General features: G+C 38.0%; 1 protein-coding gene and 1 long non-coding RNA gene across 4 annotated transcripts in view; one reads left to right on the forward strand and one right to left on the reverse strand.

Moving 5' to 3' along the window:
• LOC106629499 (uncharacterized) overlaps positions 1-11,820 on the forward strand; it is a 34,781-nt gene extending 22,961 nt beyond the window's left edge. The window contains exon 4 of the long non-coding RNA XR_012579208.1: positions 11,014-11,820. This is a non-coding gene — a long non-coding RNA (uncharacterized LOC106629499). The remainder of the gene's footprint in view (positions 1-11,013) is intronic.
• The window catches only part of LOC102066084 (uncharacterized), a 280,394-nt gene that overhangs the window by 28,410 nt on the left and 227,234 nt on the right, over positions 1-24,750 (reverse strand). For all 3 annotated transcript variants that reach the window (XR_012579206.1, XR_012579207.1, XM_074536178.1), the window contains one exon: positions 8,832-8,894. Coding sequence is in view for 1 of the 3 variants with exons in the window: in XM_074536178.1 (XP_074392279.1) it covers positions 8,892-8,894 (3 nt within the window). In the remaining 2 variants the exon portion in view is untranslated. The remainder of the gene's footprint in view (positions 1-8,831; positions 8,895-24,750) is intronic.

Consider the following 24,750-nt stretch of genomic DNA (forward strand, 5'->3'; position numbering starts at 1 on the left):
CATTGAGATGAACAGCTACATTGGTCCACTGCTCCCTGTGCCCCAGCTCACAAGGATGTCGTCCCACAGGGATGTCAGCCTCAGCAGCAGCTCTCAAACAACTTTGCTCAACGTAGTATCAATCCTACTTTATTAGCAATTCTACCCCCAAATAATTCTCCTCCCAATAAAAGGCTCAGCTGGTTCAAAAAAAGGCCCACAGGTTCAAAAAACTTATGGAATAAATTCCCTTCAATTGCTCAAACTAAGTGCACTTAGGCCTTTTGAAAAGGTGAAGATGGAAATACTCTCTAAAAGTGCAAGATTTGTTGGGCAGGCTGTGACACAGAAGAGCCACCAATGATTCTCACCCCAGGACATTTGAATATTGAAGGGACTTTCAAGCCATGTTTCCATCTACCATGGAATCTATTTCCTGGTCCAGACAGAACACCTTTCTTGGGTACCTTTCCAGGAAACCGGCCATTTGCATGGATTTAGCATGCTTCAATGTTATCCATAGTCTAAAATGAAGTTCTTTCAAGCAACAGTGAAGCTATCATAGTCAAGTTCCCATCTGATGGTTCCTTCTCAACATGGGAAATGAACAAATTTGTCTCAGCAAACTAATTGCAAAGGCTGAGATGGAGAATTTTGGGATTGTGTTCTTTTGCTCATTTCAGTGTAGTGCCAAGCAAAAATCCCCGACACCAAACATACATAAAGATGGATGTGACTGACAGTCATCTTTTCTCAGACATGCAAATCTGTTTAACAGTAACAACAAGGCTGGGTTTTTGTCAGGGAAAAGTGGCTACTACTACTACTTTAGACTACTTTTGTTGTCCAGGGGCTTTGAAAAACGAGAATGACATAGAGTTTGAGCAAATGAACCCCAGAGTCTCAAGGCAGACCTACAACAGCTTTATCCTCCTTCCCAAGCTGAGGACTCATGACAGACAGGACTCATGGAGATGTTTTGAGTAAACTTTGGTTTCTTCTAACCTTATAAACATGACAGCAATCCCTTTCTCTCCAGCCATCAGGGCATTCCCAATCCATCCCGGTTGCCAGTATATCTGCAATGGACTCTACATCCATTGTCAGTGTTATCATGATGCCAGTAAATGAAGAATCAAAAAATGACCAGTGGAAAAATTGTGTGGAGAGCAAAAGTAATAGGAAGGGAGTTGCATTTCCCAGATAAACTGCAGATAAACCCAGGTAAATCACTCTCAGCCATGGACATAAAATTCAGTTGAGGTGACTCATAACATTCAGATAAAGACAATGCAAGCATAATAAATGAATATTAACCACATGCACATGAAAATACAAGAAAATACACCACTCTCTTTTATCCCAGCCATGAAAGCAAACCTGTAGATAAGGCTGTTGTAACTCTTAGAAAAAGGATTAGTCTGCTGTTCTGTATTTGTGTCTTTTCAATGAGGCTCCTGGTGCAATGGTTGATGCATATCAACCATTACTTACTCAAGCCAGAAAACCACCTTATCCAGAAAACTTCCAAATACAGGTGTTTATGGGGAACAACTTTCCATTCAAATGGAGGTGCACCAAAGCCCATAAGAGTAAAGTATACTTATTTTGCTGCAAGATCAAATACCATGCCAATTATATTTACGAAAGAAGGGATAAGGAGACAGGAATTCCTGAACATGAGGATGTCATTCTAGAAAACAAAAAAAAAGAGGACTGATTTTTGAGTTTTTTCTCAGATTTTGCAAGCATTCTTCATCAGAAGACTTCATCAATGTGAGGCTTACTCTTACTGTTTCTAGAAGAGGCATGAAAGAAGAGGTGAAGGGAAAAAGCCTCAAAAAATTAGCCTGAATTTTTTATAGATATGATATATATTATAATGAATTACAACTGAAATATCCAGAAGCCTTATGCAAAACTTAATTCTACCAAAAATATCACTCTCATGTAAATATTTTTACTATGTGAAGGCCAAAGCTGAAACAATTTCATTCTGCTGTACTGTGTAATACAAAAGCATAAGCTTTTCAAACTTGTATTTAACTGTGCTATAAAAGCAATACCCACATTTAAACAGGGCATGCCATATGTATTTAATGCTTGTTTTATTAAAAATGTCAGAAGCTTCTCTCAATAGATAAATGAATGTCATGTGGAGCCACATCCAAAAGATCTGAAAAACTTCAAGTGCACTTCTATTCCAACTTTATCTGTTAAGTGAACTATCCCAGGTCTCTTGCTGAAGAGTTTCAATAAACAAGTTTTGGAGATTATTAAACACTGTTTGTCATGTTTAAGGGACAGATTTTTGAGGAAAACCTTTTTTGGAGTTGCTTTTAACTATTTTAACACATTCTTTACCTAAAAATCTCTAAAGAACTTCAACTGTTTTGAAGACAAGGAAGTTAAACAAAGGATGAGACCAAGTGAAACTCCACATTTGCTTTTGCTGAGTAGAATAACAAACCCAGAAATCTTCTCATGTATTTTTGACTACTGTGTGCTATTTCAACAGTACAAAACTAGTAATAACTTACTTTACCTCTTCTGCTAAACTGGATTAACATCACCTTTGGTACAGGGAAAGGTCTCAAAATGGCTGTGCCCAAAACACCCAAGTTCTGTCAGTGCTTCCAGTCATGGCTGTTAACTCCGAAATGTCCCTCTACCTCTGTTTGCCTTGGATGTGCCCCTGGACACAGACACTGTGGACTGCAGAAGGAAATACAAATTCTCCCCAGCTCTCTGAAGCTCTTAAGACAGGCAGGACCTGCCATTGCAGTGGGTTTTTGTTTTTTTTTTTTTTTTGTTGGGAACCAGGGCTCACAATGGATGAGCCTTAATCTTCACCAAGAAAATTGTGGCAAGAAAAAGAGTGCTGGGTGGGTCAGTGTCTCTGTAGCTTTTCTTTGGGATCAAATTAGTGAAACACTGAGGACATGTCTCCCAAAGGAACAACTGGGAGTTGCAGATCCATTGGATCTCCAGATTTTCTCCAAATATCTTAATGGAGAATTTTTCCAAATGCAAGAAGCAAAGTAAAGGCAGAAAAATGACAATGTTCTCCCTTGCTTACAGGAAAAAACACTCTCAGATGGGCCCTAGGTTGGAATCCATCCCCACTTAGCCATGCCACAAAGTGCATTTATTTCCTACAGAAACATCACACCAGTGTAATGCTGAGTCTATGAGGCACACTTATACTCCAACTGCACTGCAAAGGTAAAATATGTCAGACTTTACTTAAAACAGAAAATATGTTTTATGACTTTAAAATGAAATCACAGAAGACCTAACTCCATCCAGCTGTTCTTAATAGAGTTTTTTCCCCCCTTTGTTTTTCATTCTCTACCTTAATCCGCTTCAAAATTACCTCACAGTCTCATTCATTTTTTGCTTGTAACTTGATAACTCTTGCCAAAACAATGTATTGCATATTACAGGGTAAAAAACCTAAATTAAAGAACAGAGAAAGAAATAGAGAAAATGTATATTCATTAAAGCTGGTGATGCTGCCACGAAAATTTGCATAGCAACCTGCAACCAGGCCTGATAGAATTACAAATTTATCATGCCTTTGAAGGAGAGATGAAACATTCCCACATTTTCTGCATCAGTCATTTCTATTCAGTTCAGCTTAGTATAAACAATTCCCCTTATTTTGCAACTAATTGAAGAATTAATACAAAAGGATTGAACACCTGTTGCTCTGTTGGCAGAAACCAGCAATTACAATGTTTCTTCCCAGTGAACTTAAACTACAAAAGCAAAAAAAAATTAAAATAACAAAAGAAAATGTACTGGTGACCAGAGTCTTTTTGAATCCACAGAGGATATTGCAGTTTTTACTCAGATTGTGAGTGGTCCCTGTTAGGCTTCACTGGTTGATGGAGGTCTCCCCTCTATCCTCCCATTTAGCCAGTGCTCCCTTAAGCATTTTCCATCAGCAAGGAGCAATTCTGACTCACTCAACCTCATCTCTCCTCTGTCCCATATACTTTGAGACAAGCTTAAAATTCAGTCTGGATCAACCTGTCATGCAGATCCTCTTTATCAATTTCCTATCACAAAAATTAATCACTGCAAATAAGTGCTGTTAAAAAGATAAACTAAATCCATTTTCATCTCCTCCTGTTATTTCCTATCTAGAAAAGGGTTCAGGTAAACCTTAAGCTGGTGGGAGACAAACATAGGGACCTGTGAGCAAGTGATTTTTTTAATACACAGACAAGGGAAGAAAACACAATCAAAATACAAGCAACCTTCAAATCCACTTAAAACAAACATTCTTAACTGTCCTTGCTGATGCAAAACAAAAAACAACTAAACACTGGAAATATCAAACATCTTGTTATGTTTACCTCCAATAAAAGTAAAGTCAGAAATTCAGGGTTTCCAAACACCCTGAAAAGAGAACTCTTTGCTGGTAACCTGGCAGCTCCAGGAGCAGATCCCTCACCCCTCTGTGGAACAGCCACATTTCACCCTCTCCTCATCCCACAGGAGTCTGATCTGTCCCTGACCACAACCCCACAGGGGTGTTGTGCTCTGCTCTTTTGCAGAGCACATAAACAAACCTAAGTCACTTTCCAGCAAAATTATCACCACTGCTGTCTTTAATGACAAATTATTCTTGAAAATAATACTCCTTTTCGCTTTTTATGGAAAAGTATGTGGAAAAAGACAGTGTCTCTTTTTCCCAGTTATTATGGAATGAGCATCACTGTCTGGTGCAGATGCTCTGACTTTGGCAATAATGTTTGTTCCATCTCACTGGGGAGGCCCCATCTTTGAGGTCAGCTCCAGAAGTAGCCCTCACTTGAAAAATCATGGTGAATATACAGGCGCAGCTCTTTTCTCTCTTTCTTCATAGCTGTTTCTAGGAGTGGAAACACTCATTCTTTTTGTCTCTTTTTGTCAGGATACCTGCTCATGGGAGGTACATATTAAGGGACATGTCTTTGTTTTTCCAGACAGGATGAGGAAGGCTGCAAACCAGAATGAAATGGGGTCACACAAATTGGGGCATAAACGTCCACAAGCTTAATTCTGTCTCCAGAGTCAGATGGGGATCTTTTTTTTTTCCTTGGTTCATTCTGGTATTTCCTTAAAAAAAAAAAAAAAAAAAAAAAAAAAAAAAAAAAAAAAAAAAAAAAAAGCATGCAGAAGGCATGCAGATAGAACACCAGGATTGAGGAGGGTAATTTTGTCTATGGCACCCATCCCACATGGGTGGAGGCACCCAGTGCTGGGACCTGATACTGGGGGCAGTTTCCAGTGTTTTGGAGACCATTTGCACAGGGAGTGTGACTTCTCCAAGTCCTGCTGAGCTAGAAAGATGAATCAGGGCCTGAAACAGACGAGGGCATTTTGGGTCAGGTCTGACGCTGGCCTGACATTTGTTCTGATGTGCTGAGACCCCAGAGTGGGGCTGGGCTGAGTCAGTGAGTCACAGGAAGGGGGAAACACACGGTGGGCCTGAAGGTCATTTGTATCTGTGCTCATAACATTGAGTTCTTCAGGCACAAAGAAATAATATCATAAATCCAGGGAAGACCAGCATCAACTTGTGACATTGCCACTGTTATCCAAGCAGCAGCATGCAATATTTTCTGGAAAGCATTTTAAGGATAAAAGCAAATGTTCTTTTCCTTTTTCAAAAATATGTAGACCTTTACAGCCAGCAACAAAAAAATGTACAGGACAAGTTACTCCCTAAAGAAAGAAAAAAGCATTAAATACTTGGTATTTTCCTGAGTTTAAAAACCAAAACAAATTTTAAATCTTTTCTGTTAATGGTATTAAAATAATCATCATTCTTTCCTTAAGTGTCTGCAGTACGTAGTCACAGTCCATTAAGGCAATGTGTCAACATTGTTCATAACAGGATTTAAATGAAATAATCAAGTCATCAGGACTATTTCAACATCAATAAAGCCTCAGAGTGATCATTATGTACAGCCATAAAACAATACCTTTTTGCATACTTTCCCTGATCAGATTAAAGTGGTGATGAATTCCTCGATGGCTCAAGTGTGCTCCAAGGAAAGCTAGAAGGTTGTACAGTTAACTCCCAGGGTGTAACTCTAAACCATACAACCTACTACCTCAACCCGGATGCACACAGCTTCCGACGGTGACCATAAAGTCTTCTTCATTTCTTCAGCCTTTCTTTGAAATGTGACAGCAGCCACTGGCCTACATATTTCCCATGGAGGGAGGCTTTCCACTGCAGTTATTTCCCACTTTTCAGTTCATAAGGTATATTCTTAGATAGATTTTTCTACTGCAGAAGTATAACTTCTGTACTATCTTGTTTACATATGTATAAAGATATATACGTGTGCTGTGTGCGTATATATATGCATACATATTTGATAGAGATGGTTAAAACCCAGAACATCTCTGGAAGTAAATAAGTATTTGGTGTTACTTTAAAATAAGAATAAAATATAAATGCCTTCTTTGTTTTTGAGTGTAATACCATGGAATGGCATATTTAATAAGGCCAGGAAATTGTATATACTACATTCCCTCACTGGAAACCCTACGGTTCCCTCACGCCTCTTTTAAATTTTAACAAGATATTAAGCCAAAGATGCTTAAAGCAATCTCTAAAAGAACAAATCCCTTAATCAGGTTGGAAGGCAATGGACAAGAGAAGAATTTCAGAATCAGCACATGGTTCTGTACCCTCATTTGGGCTTGTTGTCAAACACCACTGCAGTGGGTGCTGCGTGAAGTTTTGCCAGATCACCACACTGACACAGACCCATAGAAGCGAGCTTGTGCAGTGCGTTTCAACACAAGATCGGATCTACGGGTTTATGCCAATTGGCATGGCTGGTTAGGGCTTTCCTCTTACAGGGACTGCAGCAGACTTCAAACAAACAAACACACCACGCGACGTGAGAACGAGTACCCAGGAGTGAAATCATTACCATCTATTGCAAAGAAGGCTCCTCCAAGCTTAACTGCATAAATGGTGGAGGCAACAAACAAGCCAAAGATTTGTTTCAAATCATTTCTATTTGAAAATGGAAGGATTTTTTTTTTGTTAACAGTTTAATGGCAAGAGATTGTTCTGTCTTCAGCTGGAACTAATGTGCTTTTGTCTGCTGTTTCCCTTACTGATGAACCCTCAACTCCCAACTTGCATCTGACTATGGTGTGCTCGACTGGAATCAAAAACTGGACATGTCATAGAAGTGAACAGTAAGGGTTTTCCTTCATGTCTGAGCTCATATCATGTACTACAATTCAAAATAAAATTTACCCCACCAAATCTGAGATGCAACAAGGCACAGTGGAGTGCTGCTCCTATACAACATTGTGATAACATACAACATTGTGATAACTGCATAGCTATTTCTTCATATTATACCACAACTAAAGTGCTGCTTGACAATGACTTGTTGATTGGATAACAGCCACTAAGCAAAGCAAAGAAGTTAATTTGTATATTTTATTCACTAACCCTCCCATCAATGCAATTCCCTAGTAATGAGAATGCAAGTGGAAATGCAATCTTGCAAAACTTCAGGGTTAACGCCTTCAACAAATCCATGCTTCTTCTGACAGGCAAGCAACCCACTAAAAATTATGCCACACTTAATGTAGTGTACCCTAAACAACAGACTGAAAACAGCTTCTTTGGGGCAAAACCCAGCAATTCAGAAGGGTGACACACAGACACAGTTTTATAACTTTCATACTCCAGCCAAAAGCATTGAAAAACACTGCACCTTTAAAGCACAACACCTGACACGTCAGAATAACTGGCAACAATATGAATGCAAAGGCATTTGTAAAATACAACCATGAGATGCAGGTATAATTTTAAAACCAGGCACCATATAAAGGTGTCTTTTGATTTAAGCAGGTAACTGAAATCTGTATCTGAATAAAATTTTAATGCCTTCCTTCTTCTAGTCCTCACCATAGTCCTAATTCTGCCATTGTTATTTGGGCAAAATACTTTTCAAGAGAATAAATATTTGTCAATAGCAAAGTTTTTTTACCAAGTCAATGTTTCATTTTCTTGCAGACTTCAACATGTATTTCTGGTTCAGTAATGACAGCTGAATATTAGTGAATTACCATTTCCTTCTCTTTTTAAAATTAGTGAATTAAATCTTGCATGTTCATTTCCTCTTGCATTTTAAAATAACTTTAGTTTATTTTCTAGAAAAGTCTCTTTTAAACCTGCTTTTGCTTTCTATGCAACACATCAGCATTCAGAAGGAATGATATTTTTATAACTGCATTCTGCTGACACTGTAGAGAATATGTAGAGACAAGCCCTCAAACTAGAATAGTTTTCCTAGTATCAGAAATGAGTATGCAGACTGCATATACAACTTACTGAATGATTGTAGTGTTATAAAATTGCTTTTCCCGTTTTCTTTCTTTTTTATTTTTGTGAATAGAAGATATATTTCATATTTGAAAAATGATTGGTCACTGCATTAAAGTTACATAGTAGAAAGTAGATATATGTACTATAAATACACTAGTAATAGGAGTATATTAGTAAATACATGTCTTATATATCTTATATATCTGCTAGGCCTAATCAAAGAACAAATTATGTTTTGATTTTTCAGTTAATTCTTAAGCTTCATGTAAACATACGGTATAAAGCTACATCTTTATGTAGTTACAGCTACACAATCTGCAACATTCCCAACAGCAAATAACGAGAGCAAAAGTTTAATGCACATCTCTGAAATTATATTTGTAGGCTGTCTTAAGGAAATATTTTTTAAACTTTTTCAGGTTCTTGCCAATAGCTTTACTGTATAACCAAATAAAAAAAAGAAAAATGTTATTTAAGATCATTGTATTACCTTCGCTGAAATCTGGTATCATTAACTTCTTCATTTTCCTTTTTCATTTTAATTTTTCTTTCACTAAAATAAAAGAAAAAAATAGTGAGAGAAAGATTTTGAAAAATCTGTTTTATGTCAAGTGTTTTCTGAACATGAAATAGACACAAAATTAGTAATTATTCTTTTAAGATAAAAACCCGACAGTGCTGAGGCCCCTCCTCAGGGCCATGGGAAGACATGCTGTGAACATGCATGCTTTGGAAAAGGGGATTCTTTCTTTCATTATTTTCTAGCCTTTTTTTTTTAACCTGAAAATACTTAATTTCTATTAGGAATTTCAGAAGAGAAGGAGCAAACTTAACAAAAGGGAGTACTTTTTATCAAGCAGTGAACACAATGAGGTAATTAGGTACGGAACTTCAGAAAAATACGGGCATAAACTAAGTGGCTAAAATTAAGAAACATTTGCAAAAACTTATTGGTAGGGGGTATTGGGGGATTGTCTGACCAGATAGAGAAATTTGAAAAGTTATTTTAAGCTAATGCAAGCCTTGGTTTCTCAATAGGCTTAGGTATCAATGACAAACAAAACTATTCCAACAAAGTATAGGGGAGGGCAATATCACCATAAGCCTAAGAAACACTTTCTGGTTGAAAATGAGTATATGGAGGTGTATGTGTCATATATATATATATATATATAAGGTCTCTATTCAGCAATTTCCCAGAATTCATTGCAGAACAACAAAAATATAAAGTAGCAAAACTAGCATATAATCTTATAATCATATCATCTATAATCTTAGAAATTACTCTCTACTCAGTAATGCATAAAAAGTGAAGAACATGTTAAAACAGATCTATTTCATAAAGAATATTTATAAAGCCTTTTATTATAGATTAAAATATCATTAATATTTTGAAAAAAACCCAACAAATGTAAGAGTTTCTGATGAAAGAGATGCTGTAATTTCCAAGTAATTTCTAGCTAAGAACATCTGTATTTTTAACATAAATTAAAAAGACTAAGATAATAATAAAGAAAAAAATAATCCAAACTATGTAAAATACCGATTTGGCCAAGATTTTCAAAATCTGTCAGTCAGAATGAATTTTGTTACATAGTCTTCTAATTGCTTAGGAATATGTTACAACAAACAGACAAATGCCTTAAGTTAAAGGCTCTACTAAAGCGTCATATGCTCAAAACTTACTTCAACTGTATATGCAATTATCACAAACATCCTGAATGGGTATCTTAAATACTGTTTTCAGCTATTCCTGGACAAGTGCTCCTTTTCCAAATATCTTGAAATAGTTACTGCTACTGGCTGCAAACCAGGCGTGCTTCATGAATGTCCCAATAATGTGCCTTTTATTCCAGTGCTTATCACACTGATTTCTTTGTAACAGATTTAGATATAAACTGTAAGAAACTCATATTTGAATTAACTCAGTTACAACTTTAATATACAGGCTAGAAGAGCGATCCTTTCCTGCAGCTTAACACGTTTTTTTTTTTCACTTCTCCTCTTTAGAAACTGAAAGCATGAGTCACACTGAAAAAAAGAATTTAATTTCCTTAGCAACCAGATCTAAATACCCACAACTTTCTTAGAGATAACCAAAGCTTAGACTGAGTAAATGTAACATTAAGGTCTTTGCATAACTCCAGTGCTTAGCTAAGACAAAATGTGCCTAACCACTTATTTCTACAGACCCTCGATTTTTGTTTACTTTCTATCTTTAGCAGCATTAGATCAAACACACCCCCAAAAAGTTAGTTTCAAAAAGTGTGAAGAGAAGACTACATTAAAATTAAGACACAAGAACTCAGTTGCAGAACAACACGTTTAAAAGGCTTAAAAAAAAGAAAAAGAGGAAAAAAAGAAACAGAAGCTATACCTGATATGAAAGATACGTGTTCACCCAGTGCCAAATACTGCTATGTAAGCAATAGTGAAAAAACCATGCAAACAAACAAAAAATTAGTTCCATCTTTCTTTTTTCTTGTTTTGTTTTTACTTAAAGAAACAATCTCCTGTGCTCATTTTGTTACACTGTTTTAAGAAGCTCTAACACGTCCTGATGCCTCTGTAGTGAAACATGCCAGATTTTTTTTTTTTGGAAGCAGGAGAGTCACTTTTTTTTTCTGTACTCTTGTATGTAGGACAAACTCAGATTTGTCTCTTCTTCTTAGGGCTCCTGTTCTTTCTCGGAAGAAGACCAGGATGCCTGTCTTCTCTCTCTCGCTCTTCTCGGAATTCCAGGCACAAAGCACTGCGCAAAAGCTGCACCAATCCTTGCCGCAACTGCCTGCCCAGGACAAGAGGTGGGGAGAGACCAGAAAATTCACCTCGCCCCTGAGCCGGTTTTATAAATGGGGCTTGCACAAATGTGCCGGAGGAAAGGGGTGAAAAGGCAGGGTGCCAGTTTGCTACACTAGGCTGCAATGATCTCATGTTCAATGCTGTTGCCCCGTTTGCCCCGTTCAAACGCCTGTTCATTAAACAGAAGGAGGGAAAAAAAAAAAAAACAACAAAAAGAAAAGAAAACCCAGAAAAATAAAAAAAATAACAACTTTTATCCTTCAGACACTCAGGAGGGCTGCTCTAAACTACACGTCACCAATAAAAAAAGAAAACGTGCAGTTCTAAAATGCAGTTATGAAGTATAATTATTCTGCTTATATTTTCTTTCTTTCTTTTTTCTATCTGGAGATAAGAAGCAGAATTTATCAGGCGTGAAAGGGACAGCCTCCTGGTGGTGTGCCAAAAAAGCCAGAATAAAGGCAAAGTTGTGCTTCAAAGCTCAATTGCTTGCTGAGTCTGGCTAAAGTCAAGTATTAAGATCCACCATTTTCTGAGCCATGTAAGAAAAGAGGAAAAAAGTCAGAACGGGCACCGCTTTCCAAGTCTCCGTTGGCACCATCACAAAATCTCAGCCGTAAGGTCACATGATGCTCTGCCAAATGTGGAGTGCATTCCCATAAACCATTCTGCTGATACTGCGAAGGCAGCTATTGTCTAGTTTATACCCAAAGTTCAGCCCACTCTTCATTGAATTAGCTGAAAAACGCATCACCTTTGGGGGTTGGGAGCCATGGAAACGTCTACCTGGCAGGCTGCCCACTTTTTCTGCCCAACAACCAGAGATGGAATTGTGCTGCCTAATGTAATGATGACGAGGAATGTGAAGAGTCGTCCAAAGTGAATCTGATTCTTGCAAAGCCTGCTTCATTTGCACAGCAAACTCTGGCTTCTTGTCATTAAAAAGGGGAGGGGGAAGGGTAGAAGAAAAAAAAAAAAGCGCCTTTCTCCTAAATGTAGCAATTAAAGGTCTAGTAAACATGCCTAGTCTGCAACTTTCCTTCATAACATACTGAAATGGTTCCCAAAATAAAGCACTTGGTATAACACAAGTTTTCTGATTTAAAGCAGCACTCGCTTCTCCCCAGATTAAAGTGACATCCCCTGGACATTTTTTTTCTCCCTAAGAAAAATAAGAAAAGGAAAAAACCCTACACAGCAGATCTCTCATCTCTTCTTTTTACCTGTCTTTATTACTTCCTGATTTTATCTAACACAAATTATACATGCATGCGGCAATACCCACCAGTAACGGTGGGGCTGCAATCTTCCTCAAAGCAGTGTCTCCTGAGAAAATTGCTTGTGTTTCCAGCAACACAAAACTCTTCATCTGAGCCCTCTTATCTTCATCAGCGAGTAGGACAGCTGGTCTGCAAGTTTGCAAACCAGCACATTTGAAACCAGTCAGCACCCTCCCTTCTTCAAAATGCATTTAAACTGGATTTTGTGAAAAGAGATGCAACCAGGCAGAATTTATAAATGATGCAAGTTACTAAATAGACTAAGTAATAGACATTACTCTTCTGCTACAGACCTGAAATTTCGATTTTGCCCAGCTATTGTTCTACAGTAAAATGTCACGGAAAATGTCACTTCCAAATGAAAATACCACATAACCTACTGAGCAACAAACACATGCTCTCCCAGCACCTGAAAACTTCATACAGAAGAATTGACCTCAGAGCTTTGTGTTGTCAACAAATGAGTTTACTGTTTCTACACCATGAACTTTAATAGCTACTGCAAAAAGAGATGTTAAAAACGTGGCAATTTCTCTGATCCTCCCATTAATAAAAATGGAGCTGTGGGAGGAGTCTCCCTACCTATTAGCATGTCTGCAAAGGCTCCTCTGAAAGCTGCATGCTAGAGAATCTTATAGGTAAAATCTGGGAAGAAAAGGCAAACAAACTAGGAGATAACAGGCTAGAAGTGTGAGGGCAGCAAAACCCATTCCCAGATACACTGCAGGCTATAACTCTCCAGCTCGGCTACTTTTATGTTTTGTTTTACAGTTCTTTCCAGTTGCACTTTATTTACCTGGAGGAAATTGAAGGTTCATTACCAAAGGAAGGAAGCCTGAGAAAGGGGGCTTTGAAGTGGAGGGAGATTGCTATGATGGTAGCGTAGCCCTCAGAGTGAGGTCCTGAGGCTGTCATCCAGCTGGGACTAGGACAGTGCACATGGCAGTACAGGTGACACCCTGCCTTGCTCCTGGCACATCCTGAAGGCTGGGATCTGGGTTTCTGGGAAGGCAAGTGTGACTGGAGGGGGAGAACACTTGGAGCAGCCTCTATGGATGGTGGTGGCATTGCTGGTGGGACTCAGAGGATAAGGAGAAGGTACAACCACTCCAGCCCAGCAGGGGCAAGGGGATGGGAGGAGGTGTTAGGTACAACATTAGGGGATGCAAGTGACCCTGCTCTGTCTGCTGAGCCAGTGCTCGTGGGGTCAGCCCCACTCTGGTCAGCTGGAGGGAGCTGTCAGTCAGAAGAGAAGCTTGCTATGACTCCAGAAAATCAGTTCATGGCTTAGTTTGCCTCTTTTCCAGCTTTGGAGGTTTTCAAGGGCCAGCAGCTGGAGGAAAGCCCTCTGACACAGTGACATGGTGTAAGCTCTCTCAAATGGTCTTCCAGACCTCAATGCCATGTGCATGGCTTTGAAGCCAGACTTCCTTTCCTTTTCCCTATGAACTAAAGATGTCTGACCAGGTGCCACAAGGAGATAAGTGGAAATGCTGCTTATCACTCCAGCTACTTGCCACAAAACCCACGGCTTGGACACAGGTTTCACACTGACCTCCTAGGACCACAAACAAGCTCAGTGTGTCATTACCCCTCAGCCATAAGAGCAATGCAAGAGGGGATTCTTCCATAAAGGTCTTTGAGATTTAATAGCATATCTTTGAGATTATTTAGAAATAAAGTAATTTTTACAGGCTCAGAAAATTCAGTCAAATGTCTATAATTGACAGTTCTGTAGAAACTGAAACTTGAATTTCAATTTCTATCACTTTAGCAGGTTTCTTATTGATTTGAACAAAAATCAAACCAAATTTTTACTTTTTTTCTTTTCTAATAGGGCACCTGTGACTTATGTTCAGTTCATCCCACCTTAGATTTTACTATTAACCATAAAAATGTTTAGGGTGTAATACATCTCCAAGAGAACCACCCATATCCCAGGTACATTTTGAACCATGGTGAAAAATAAGGGTTTCAGTAGAATTGAATAGAAACCTCCAACTAAACAACAATGAATTAATATCCTGCTCAAATTTGCTACTATTATTCAGTGGTGATACATGAAAAGGACAAGAGAACAGTCTGACTTTCAGATCTCAGAAGGATATTTGCCAATAATTACAAATAATAGACAGTCTGAACTGGGCAAATCTGAGCAGCAGTTTTTGAGGGGTGACAGGCACAGCATCCTACAGTCTTTTTTAAATTTTCCATGTGTGGAAAAACACTTCAACATGTGGCTAGCCCTCAATAATGAGTACCGACTTCACCAATATTCAAGAAGAATTTTTAAAAGCTGTTAAAATATCACTTGCATATGTGCCTGACAACAATTAGAGATGTAGATGAACCTCAGAGTGCTTTGCCTATGAACTAATTCACAGGCAGCACAAAGGGAACCAAGAACTTGTGTCTGTGGGAGTGCCTGGCCCTGTTCGTGCACAGCTGGAGGAGGCAGGGAGGCCGGGTGGAGGGAAGCTGCACAGACACAGCCTCTCCCTGGGAGAACAGGGCACTGATCCTTCCTCTGCTCAGGAGGCAGCAAGAGGAATGCAAGGAGGACGGGAAACCTGGGCTGAGCCGTGAGTCTCTGGTCACAGACAAATATAGTTGCAAATATAGTTCCCCCAGAACAATCATTATCCCAAAATTCTCAGGTTAAAAGGCTAAACAATAGGAAAGGAAAAATCAGAGTATTCCCTGGGCATGGCAACCCACACAAGATATGACAGAAAATCTGACAGAGAATGGGAAAGAAATGCCACAGCCATGCTGGTGTGAAGGGAGAGGTACAAAGGGAATCTCTGCTCTTTACATGGCTGTTCTTCAACATGAAAACAAAACTAGCAAGTTTAAGACTTTAAACCAACAAGTTAAAAATTAAAAATGCACAAAGTGAAGAGGATATGCGAGTGCTGGGTATATTGCACATTTCTGGATAACTTCAACATACTATATTGCACAGCATAACACATTAGAACTAAATGGTCTTGCTCTGCAGATCACATTCTCAAAGGCCCTAGTGTACAGAGGTGACAAAAATTATTTGTAAAATGCATGCAAATTAAAAGTTATCATCTGCTAGCTACTTTAATTTTATCCCCAAATGGCACTATGCCTTCTGTTTTTTTCTGCCTTAAGGTTAACAGCACCGAATTAAGAGACTTAAGCAAGATGCTCTGTGGTAAGAGCCAGAGATGTCATTCCTTTTAAATTTAAGCGTAATTTCCCCTTCCTGAAATTTCCATGAACACTTTTGTTTTAAATTCCTTCTCCTCTAAACTTTTCACTGTGTTGTTTGAAACTTATTTAACTTTTGGCCTATGGCTGTATGGCTGGGTACCAGCTCTTCACAATCTTCTTTCTGCCTTGCCACTGGATTAAAACAGTCTTTAGAAACACATAGCAATGGAAAACTGAATAATGCACATCCCGGACTCTTGTTCATACAATAAAAGGCTTGTTCATGGATTTTTTAAGATTATCTTTTCCCTTAAGTGTGCAGATACTCATAAATAACAGAGGGTACAAATAAAATGAAATTAAACCACTACTGAAAATTCAGATGAGCCTTTTTCAGTAACTCTTGCATTGTGTAAAGAAAGTACCAGGAGCAAACAGAGACACCCTTCTCTTCTCCACAAGGAAGCACAGTTGTTGTAGAACAAACAGCATGGCTGCAGGAGAGCTGGTTTGGAGATGAGTTCATAGCGAGGCCCAAGCAAAAGCCAGGCTCTATCACTACTCACCATCCCTTAGAAAAACGTTTAGCCTTTTACAGATGATAATTCAGGCACAAGGAGATATGTCCCCTTCTCCACAAGCAACAACACAGTGGCTCAGAGAGGTAGAAATGCCATGGTGTTCTATCAATCCAAACCTGAGGCTAGGAAGATCTTTGCCACAGACATTTCCTTCAACATACTTGTTCCAGCTCTGATTTATTTCACTACTCTCACTCCAGAAACATTAAGTTCACAGCAAGAGATAAAACATCCAATCCCCTCACATATACCCAGTCTTAGATGTAAAAAACCACTTACATTCACTTTATCTTGTTTGTCTCTTCTGGGTTTAAGTGCAAATATTACTGAGCATTATCATCGCCATTCAGTAGATGAAAAAATCTGAACCATCTATTTTTTCCCCTAAATTTAAAAGATTTCAGCACATAACTCCTCAAAATTTCCAGGTAGCATGGCAGTTAAATGTTTTTACCAGATTCAGAGGCAAAGGAGCCAAAGATTAACTTGTTTTCAGAAACAACATTACTGTACTGAGCACAGAATACCTGACACTGCTCAGTGATAAGTATACTGCACTGAATCACAAGTACTACCTTGAATTAGATAATTTCTAAATAACACCCACACAGTTTACACCAACTTGACCATTACCTTTGAAAATTGAAATCTGAAGATGACTTGGTATAGTTCCTGGTCATTAGAGTAGGAAGACAGTGCACTCAGAAAATCAGCTAGCAAAGAGGGTAAACAACAAATCCTCCTTACATGCCTTCTACTTGTGATAAACAAAGCACAGCCTGTCTTTTCCAAACATCTCTTCAAAACAAGGACAAGTATAACCAGAAAGGAAGCCAGGAACTTTTATGGATTCCTGATTTAGCAGCATACCTAGTACCTAAACCTGTCCCAGTATAGCTCCCATCCCAATGATCCCCTTCAAAACCAGCAGCAATGCTGCTCTGAGCTCATGCACGTGTGCAAAGAACACCATCACAACAACAATCCTCTCCCAAGCTTCAGGAGGAAAAATCCTCAGGGGCCTGGGACAGCACAGATAGAGCTCAACACAAAGTCCAGATGACTTCTTGCTCCCTTCTGCCCAGTTATGTAGCAAGGGTCCCTCAAAGCCACTTATTTTTCTTAGGACTCATTCTTCCCTGAATACAGACTGTAATATAAAAGATATTAGAGGGTCCTTCTTTGGACCATTGACTTATCTGTCACTGGTAAAGAGTTGGTTTGTTTTTTATTTCATACTTTTCCTCTATGAACATGTATGAATCCTGGCTGCTCATACCTTAAAATCGTATAAAATGTTATCTAAGAGGATTATTTTGCTTAGCTGCCTTGAACCAAAAGTAGAACACAAGCTGTGTGTCACCTATCCCCTGACTGCTATAAATGACACAGTCTTACACCTCAGTATGGCAGAGTTCATTGGCAAAAAAGAGAAAATTCAAATTTTTAAACCATAATTAATTATTTCAAGAAGGAAATGGCATGCATCTCTAGGTCCTTATTTTCCTACAGTTCTGGACAGTATTTTCCAAAACATCATAATGTTTTCCAGGTAGATGCATATGTACATGCATACAAAAATATCCCACACATTTTCTTATTTTTATTACATAAAAAATATGGGACTTGTGCATGCACTTTGCTGGGTTACATTCCCAGCAGGTTGAGTTCTATTAGCCTGAAAAAACTGCTCAGGTCATAACTCTTAGTTGAAAAGAAAGAACATGTGCATTATAGTCCAATGCAAGGTGTGTTTTTGATTCAGCAGACCAAAGTATCAAGTAGTTTTGAAGTAAAAATGGTTAGAACAGTTTTAAATATAGCATTACTCAATTTCCCTACTGTGAATTCTTGATTCTGCAAAATATTCTCACCCCAAGCAGCACAATCCCTCAAACCTAGATCTTAGAGTACTTTTATATTAAAGAAATTAACGCTTTGTACATTGAAATGTTTTAAATATTCATTCTAGATTTTGACTTCTTCAGTGGTTTTAGTGCAAACAGCTACATTTGCAGTTATTTTTAGTTAGAACTGACTTAATTTTGTGAGGAAAACCCACACTTCAAAATCAACATCCCCAGCTAACTGAACAACAGAGATAGAGGCAGAGGAGATCAAAGGCATGGAGCCTTCTTGTAAGATTGAGCAGGCTATGAGTGATCAAAGGCAGGGAAGAGAGGACTCTGGATGTTACCTCCTACTTCCACTATACATGTATAATTTACAGGTTATTGACTTGTGGAGGGGGAACTATTTATACACTAAATGTAGTTTATAGGCTGAAAAGTTATTTGAAATACAAAAATTAACTTTGGTTGTTGAAAATACATAGGCAGTGTCTTTTAAAATCCCATTTTCCTATAGGGAATGCTGTTAATATAGACAGCATTTTTTTCAATGAACTGTCTCTTTCTGACAAAATCAAATGTATAAAAGACACCCAATGGCCGGTGGGTGTCATCACAAAGATATTGTGCTCTTTGGAAGGGATAATTCACAGGAATAAGGGAAAATTCATGTTCTGAATAAAGACATGCTAATTATACTAACTTTGGGGGAAATTTAGTGCAATATAACTCAAAATCATGGAATCACAGAATGGTTTGGGTTGGAAGGGACCTTGAAGATCATCTCATTCCAAATCCCTGTTATGGTCACCTTCCACTAGACCAGGTTGCTCCATCCAGCCTGGCCTTAAACACTCCCAGGGATGGGGCATCCACAGCTTCTCTGGGCTGCCTGTGCCAGGGCCTCACCACCCTCAGAGGGAAGAATTTCTCCCTGATATCTAATCTAAGCCTACTCTCTGTCAGTTTGAAGCCATTCCCCCTTGGCCTGTTGCTCCAGGCCTTGTAAATAGTTTCTGACCATCTTTCTTGAATGTTTCCTTCAGGTGCTGGAAGGCCACAATTAAGTTACCCCAGTACCTCTTTTTTCCAGGCTGAGCAAACTCATTTTTCTCATAGGAGAGTCTTTTATCTTTTTATCAAATTACAGTTCCACACTATCTCTGTGAAGTTCACGTTGTGCAGTCATATCAGGGCATTTCTTTAGCTTTTGCCTTACACATTTTAGCAACATTCCAGAGTACTAGCAGACTTCCTTCCACAAGAGTTTTCACATCTTCCCATACAGGATTTTCAAATCAGCACTGGGATCAGCTATCATGCAATCAGTTGAGTATCTTAGCTACCAGATCCTTGGTTACTTGGTTTATCCATCTCTATCAGAATAAAGTTCTGTACTTGACAAAATATTTCTAATTATTTTTTCCTAAAACCAAAGGAATTATTGCCCTCAGGTTTTGATTTGGCCAAGGAGGTAAAAATATTTGCTCAGAAAATCCTGAACAACCACATAAATATCAAACATTATGTGTACATTAGTGAAAGAATTCAGATTCAGTAATGATACATGAATTCATGTAACTTGTGATTTCACAGCTTATTGAATTTTATGATATTACATATTTCTTCTTTCCCAGATACATTCACGCACTGTGAATTTCATGCTAATATCCAAATTTTCTTTTTGGTGGAGAGACAGGAGCCTCATCACAGACAAGATTACCATAGTGTAGCTGGGAACACATCTGACTTTAAGAGATTGTTCTAGTTCATACTCGACAGCAAAGCTGAGCTTGGGCAAGGGGTGACACAAAAATAAGCACAGAATGATTATTGAAGGACCTGAAACATGCTGAACCATTAGCCAAAACCAGAAAGCACAGTAGGTTAGTCATTGATTTGAAATTTTCAATTTTCCATTTGTGCTGGATGGATGACCAGCACAAAGGAGATTTCAGAGGACCAACAAGCATCATGTACCTAAATGATATTTTTTTCTTTCCTAATAATAAATAGAAGACCTTTATTTCTTGTTTCAAACTGTGACATGAGTCCTCAGTTGCCTTTCAACTTCTGTCTGGAATTCTGAACCATTAGCTTACACAGACTGCATAAACTTGAGAACATTAAAGGCTTTTTATGTTAAACTTGCACAGTACCTAGGTCTTTGGGATCAAAGTCAAGAATTTGCATTTTTTTCATTACAACAAAAACATATAAAGTAAAATTTGGACAAGAGGAATCCGGTATGAATATAACACTTTTTGATCACTACCAAGTATATCCTGGCTTAAAAGCTGGGAGGCAGGGCTTGTTCCAGTGGCTCAGAGATAGGTATCTACAGAAAAATTTACAGTTTGGGTGGAGGGAATTGTCTGGTTTGCTTTCCAGAAAGATTTGGTTGCTGAAGAGGGTCAGTTTACAGCAGTCACAGGACAATCATAAGGAGGTTTATTCAAAGGGTTGGTAGCTGCTGGGTACCTAGAGGAATACTTCTGGACTTACTGACATGCCACCATCTTTTTTACACTTTTCTGATTGTAGCAGGAAATGAAAGTTTACTAATCATTAAATCTATAAATGCATTGCTCTCAATTTGTTAACAGTTGGTTCATTCATTCACCACAACTCCAGCTGACTATGTTTGATCATGCTTCTGCTTCCTGAAAAAGTATTTTTCTAAAACACTATGGTAACCAATGCTCACAGAGCATGAAACCAAGCAACCAGATTTGTGGAATGTGTTTCTGGATAGCTTTTATCTAGCAGAAAAGAAGCAGAATGCAACATGTAGGCAACAGCCCCCTTCGTTAAAATGCTGCTAAGTTCTATAAGCAGAATCTAGTTCTGTCCTCGGAAAATTAATAATAGTCATGGGATGGTGAATTCATGGAATCATAGAAAGCTCATCTCATTCCAGCTCCCCTGCCATGGGCAGGGATGCCTTCCTCTAGACCAGATTGCTCAGAGCCCATCCAACCTGGCCATGAACACTTCCAGGGATGGGGCATCCCCAGCTTCTCTGGACAGTGTGTTCCAGTGCCTTGCCACCCTCACAGTAAAGAATTTTATTCCTAGTTCAAGAGAAACTTGAAAAACTTTCCCAGGGAATGCCAAAATCCTATATTAATTTGAATGCTATATACCTGATTGAAAGCAATGCTGTGCACAGAGCATGCAGAAAACTTGTCTTCACACAGTATGAATAATCTTTTATTTCCATGCTCTGGGAGAAGAGTTGGGCTGTATAATGCTCTAGGCCTTAATCATGCAAACCCTTACACCTGTATTAATCTGTACAATTAGCCTTCTCACTGAAATTTTAAGAACCATCCAATGTGAGCAAGTCTGCAGAGCTTTGTGTTGAGTATGGGAGCCTTAAAATCAAAGCCACCTACAACAGATATTGGGTTCTATTATGTAAACATAAATTAGTGAAGTAAATTTCTTTAAAATACTTTATCAAGGTCTTTAGAGATGATCTAAACAGCAACATATAGCATTAAGATGAACTAAAACATTTGTCAATATGTCACGGTCTACCTCAGATCATTACATGATGCTGGTGTCTACTGACAACTTGCACAAATTTCAAATAACTAGCCAAGTGGCTTCTCCTAAATATGTGGAGGATCTGCTAATAAATTGCCTCCTTATCTACATGGCAAAAATTTGTTTTTGACATGAGCAGTGTCAATTTGAATTTTCTCCTCCATTTCTATCTGTCTTCAAAGTATCGGCAATCCTTCCTGTTCAGGACATGGCTGTATATCTGGATGCCTAATGAAGAGCATGAGATACACTACCAATCTAAATACATAAGCCTAAGGACTGCTTTGCCCTCAAAGGATTTGGCAACATACTACAAATGCCTAATAATGAGAAAGAAAATGGATATAGTATTTGTATGCATTTTCAGTCACAATGTAAATCCTAATCTTGAAGTGTTTCCAAACCAAGCATGTCACAAGAAATAGCATTTTAATGAAAAAGGCTTCCTACCACAGTGCTGTTTTGTTGTAACCTCTTTCTCTGATTTTCATTCTGAAAACCTTTTTTTTTTTTTCCTGTGGGAGAAAAATTACACTTTGCAACTTTATATAGAACAAAGTATTTCCTTTCCTTATTTTGGCAACTCCTTCCTAAAAGTCAATATCTTTTGACTGAATGTGGTGTGATCAAGCCCCCATTTACTTTGAATATTGAGGAGTTGCTTGCCAGCAGTGACTTCTCTTGTACAGGTGTCTGGTCCATCCTGAGCTCCTCTGTAGATACTGCAGGGTGTGTGTGCACTCAGACAGATGTGTAGTCAAAGAAACCCTCTGAAAATATTGCTTGGCAATGAAATGCATGCATTCCTCTCTTGAGTATAACAAGCAAGGAATACAGAATATTCCTATGTGTATGACAGAATAAATGCTTCACCTCTCTCACACTCCATCTCTCTCTCATGAGGCCCTCTTTGGAATTAGGGGAATTGGGCTCTGGAGCAGAGGACACAAGAGACTAGGATGGTTTTGTGGGTGCTGTAAAAAATTAAAGCTCTTTACAGATAAGTAATACAATTTTTTTCTGATTTTTCTATTGGGCATTGCACCCCTGTAGTACTGTAATAAACTACAACTAAGAAAACTCACTTCTGGAGAGGAAGAGTGATCGATAAGCTGATGCAGTTAAGAAAGCAGATTCTACTACTGATATTATATTGTCCAATGTAAATCACAAAGTCTGCAAAAAAATTTATGCAGAAACCTGTCCAGCTTCAGGTAAGGTCAAACTGCGAGTTACTAGAGCTATTATACACATAAGATGCTTAAAAACTGTGATGATAACATGCCCAGGTGTGAAAGCCTTTTCTGCTCATAGTCTGAGTTAAACTACTCTTATCTGACCACTTAAATATCTCAGGTCACTCAAATCAGCAAATAATTCAAACTAGGAAAATATGTAGCTTTGCCTTTTCAGGATTTGTGAAAACATGATCATCCATAAACTGATTTAGGTAAAAAATTCAGCACATTTTTTATATGATACCTGGGACTAAATCCCAGCTGTGTATTATTCTCTGCTTTAAACTTATAGCAGGGTGAAAACTGTATTTCAGGTCCCGTGCCCTTTCTAGTTAAAGAAAATTTGCAAAATGAAACATCCTTTTGATATTTCACATAACCTTAAACTCTCTAATGGCCATGTGAAAGACAGTTGCAACATTTACAAAATAACCTGCGACACAAAATAAAAACTATGCAAGGACATCCTGTTCTCAACAGGCTTCAGGCTCATTTTGCAAGTAACAGATTTATAAGCTATTAGACATTAATTAAAATAAACTGATCAATTAATTTTTAAAGTCTGATACGGATGAATAATTATCCATTTAATTAGTTGGACATTTCTTAAACACATACTGTGCATGGGTATTTTTAGTATATAAATTTAGAAATTTTTCAGAAATTTTCTTCATTGAAACAATTACTATGACATAACATTTTCTTGGACCTTCCTGCAGAAAATGACACAAAAATGCATCAGGATTGCAGAGGGTTTTAAAATATCATGAAATTAAGTTTATATTTGATAGAAAGAGTCCTTTCAAATGTTTAATATGTTTCTAATCCATAGTTTTCTAGCTTGTGTTTATTTACAGAGGCATCTCAGCCCCATTGCTTATCTATTTTCAGCTTCTTTTTTGTCCTGGGCACTAAATAATACAGTTCTAGTTTTTGGGGGTTTTGGTTTTTTTCTTCTTTTTTTCTCTTTTTTTTAAAATTCTCTCTTATTATTTATTTTTCTTTTTTACCTTAATTAAATTTGCTTAATCTCTATATAAATCTTTGTTTGAGTATATTCTGCTTGCAATTTGTCTGGGTACCTGTGCAGCATCACCCAGTGAGAACACAAGGTCACAGGTTCCAGGGTACAACAATCCTTTCTGGGGGGAGGAGCATCTCCCAAAGGAAAGAGGCTCCAAAACCCCATCTGCCCTGGGAACAATCTCACTGAAGAGATAAAAGGATACTATATTCTGGACATTTTTTCCTTTCCAAAATAAAATATTGAGTTGATTAAAATCCAAGAGTTTAAAATTTTGGCATTTTCTGTAGATTGTAATACCTTAAATAATCTGTCAGACATTTCTGAACTACTCTTGAAACAGATACCAACCTTCATGGATCAAACATCAACCTCTTGATAGCCTAAACTTCCAAAAGTCTTTGCTGTGTTAGCCAGCACATGTCAATGTGTTTTCTTTCACCCAATTAGACATCATTTTCATTCCTGCTCTTTCCTCCTCTCTTTTAGAATTAACCCATGCAGAATATTTTAATATTTAAGCAAGTTTTCACATTTCTCCTACTCTGTGTTCCCCCAAGCCTACAGGTCTCATCCTGCAATGGCAGAGTGCTGAGGTACAAACCCATAGTGTAATGCACCACCAGAAAAAAATCAGATATTATGATGATAAGAGCAGTATAATAATCTGTGTGGAATGAAGTAAATCACTGTTCATTCTGATCTTCACTAGCAATTTGGTTTTTTGTGCTTTGAAGAAACTTATTTCCTGGAAGTACATCTATGATCCAGTATATGAAAGACAGCATCATTAACAGAAATTATTTTCCTCTGTATAATCAAGACTATTATATTGATAACAACTTCTAGGAATATTTAATTGCCATTCAAACACTCAACCACAAAAATACCTGCTATTT

This window comes from Zonotrichia albicollis, chromosome 2 (assembly GCF_047830755.1).
Source record: "Zonotrichia albicollis isolate bZonAlb1 chromosome 2, bZonAlb1.hap1, whole genome shotgun sequence".
NCBI classification, from domain to species: Eukaryota; Metazoa; Chordata; class Aves; order Passeriformes; family Passerellidae; genus Zonotrichia; species Zonotrichia albicollis.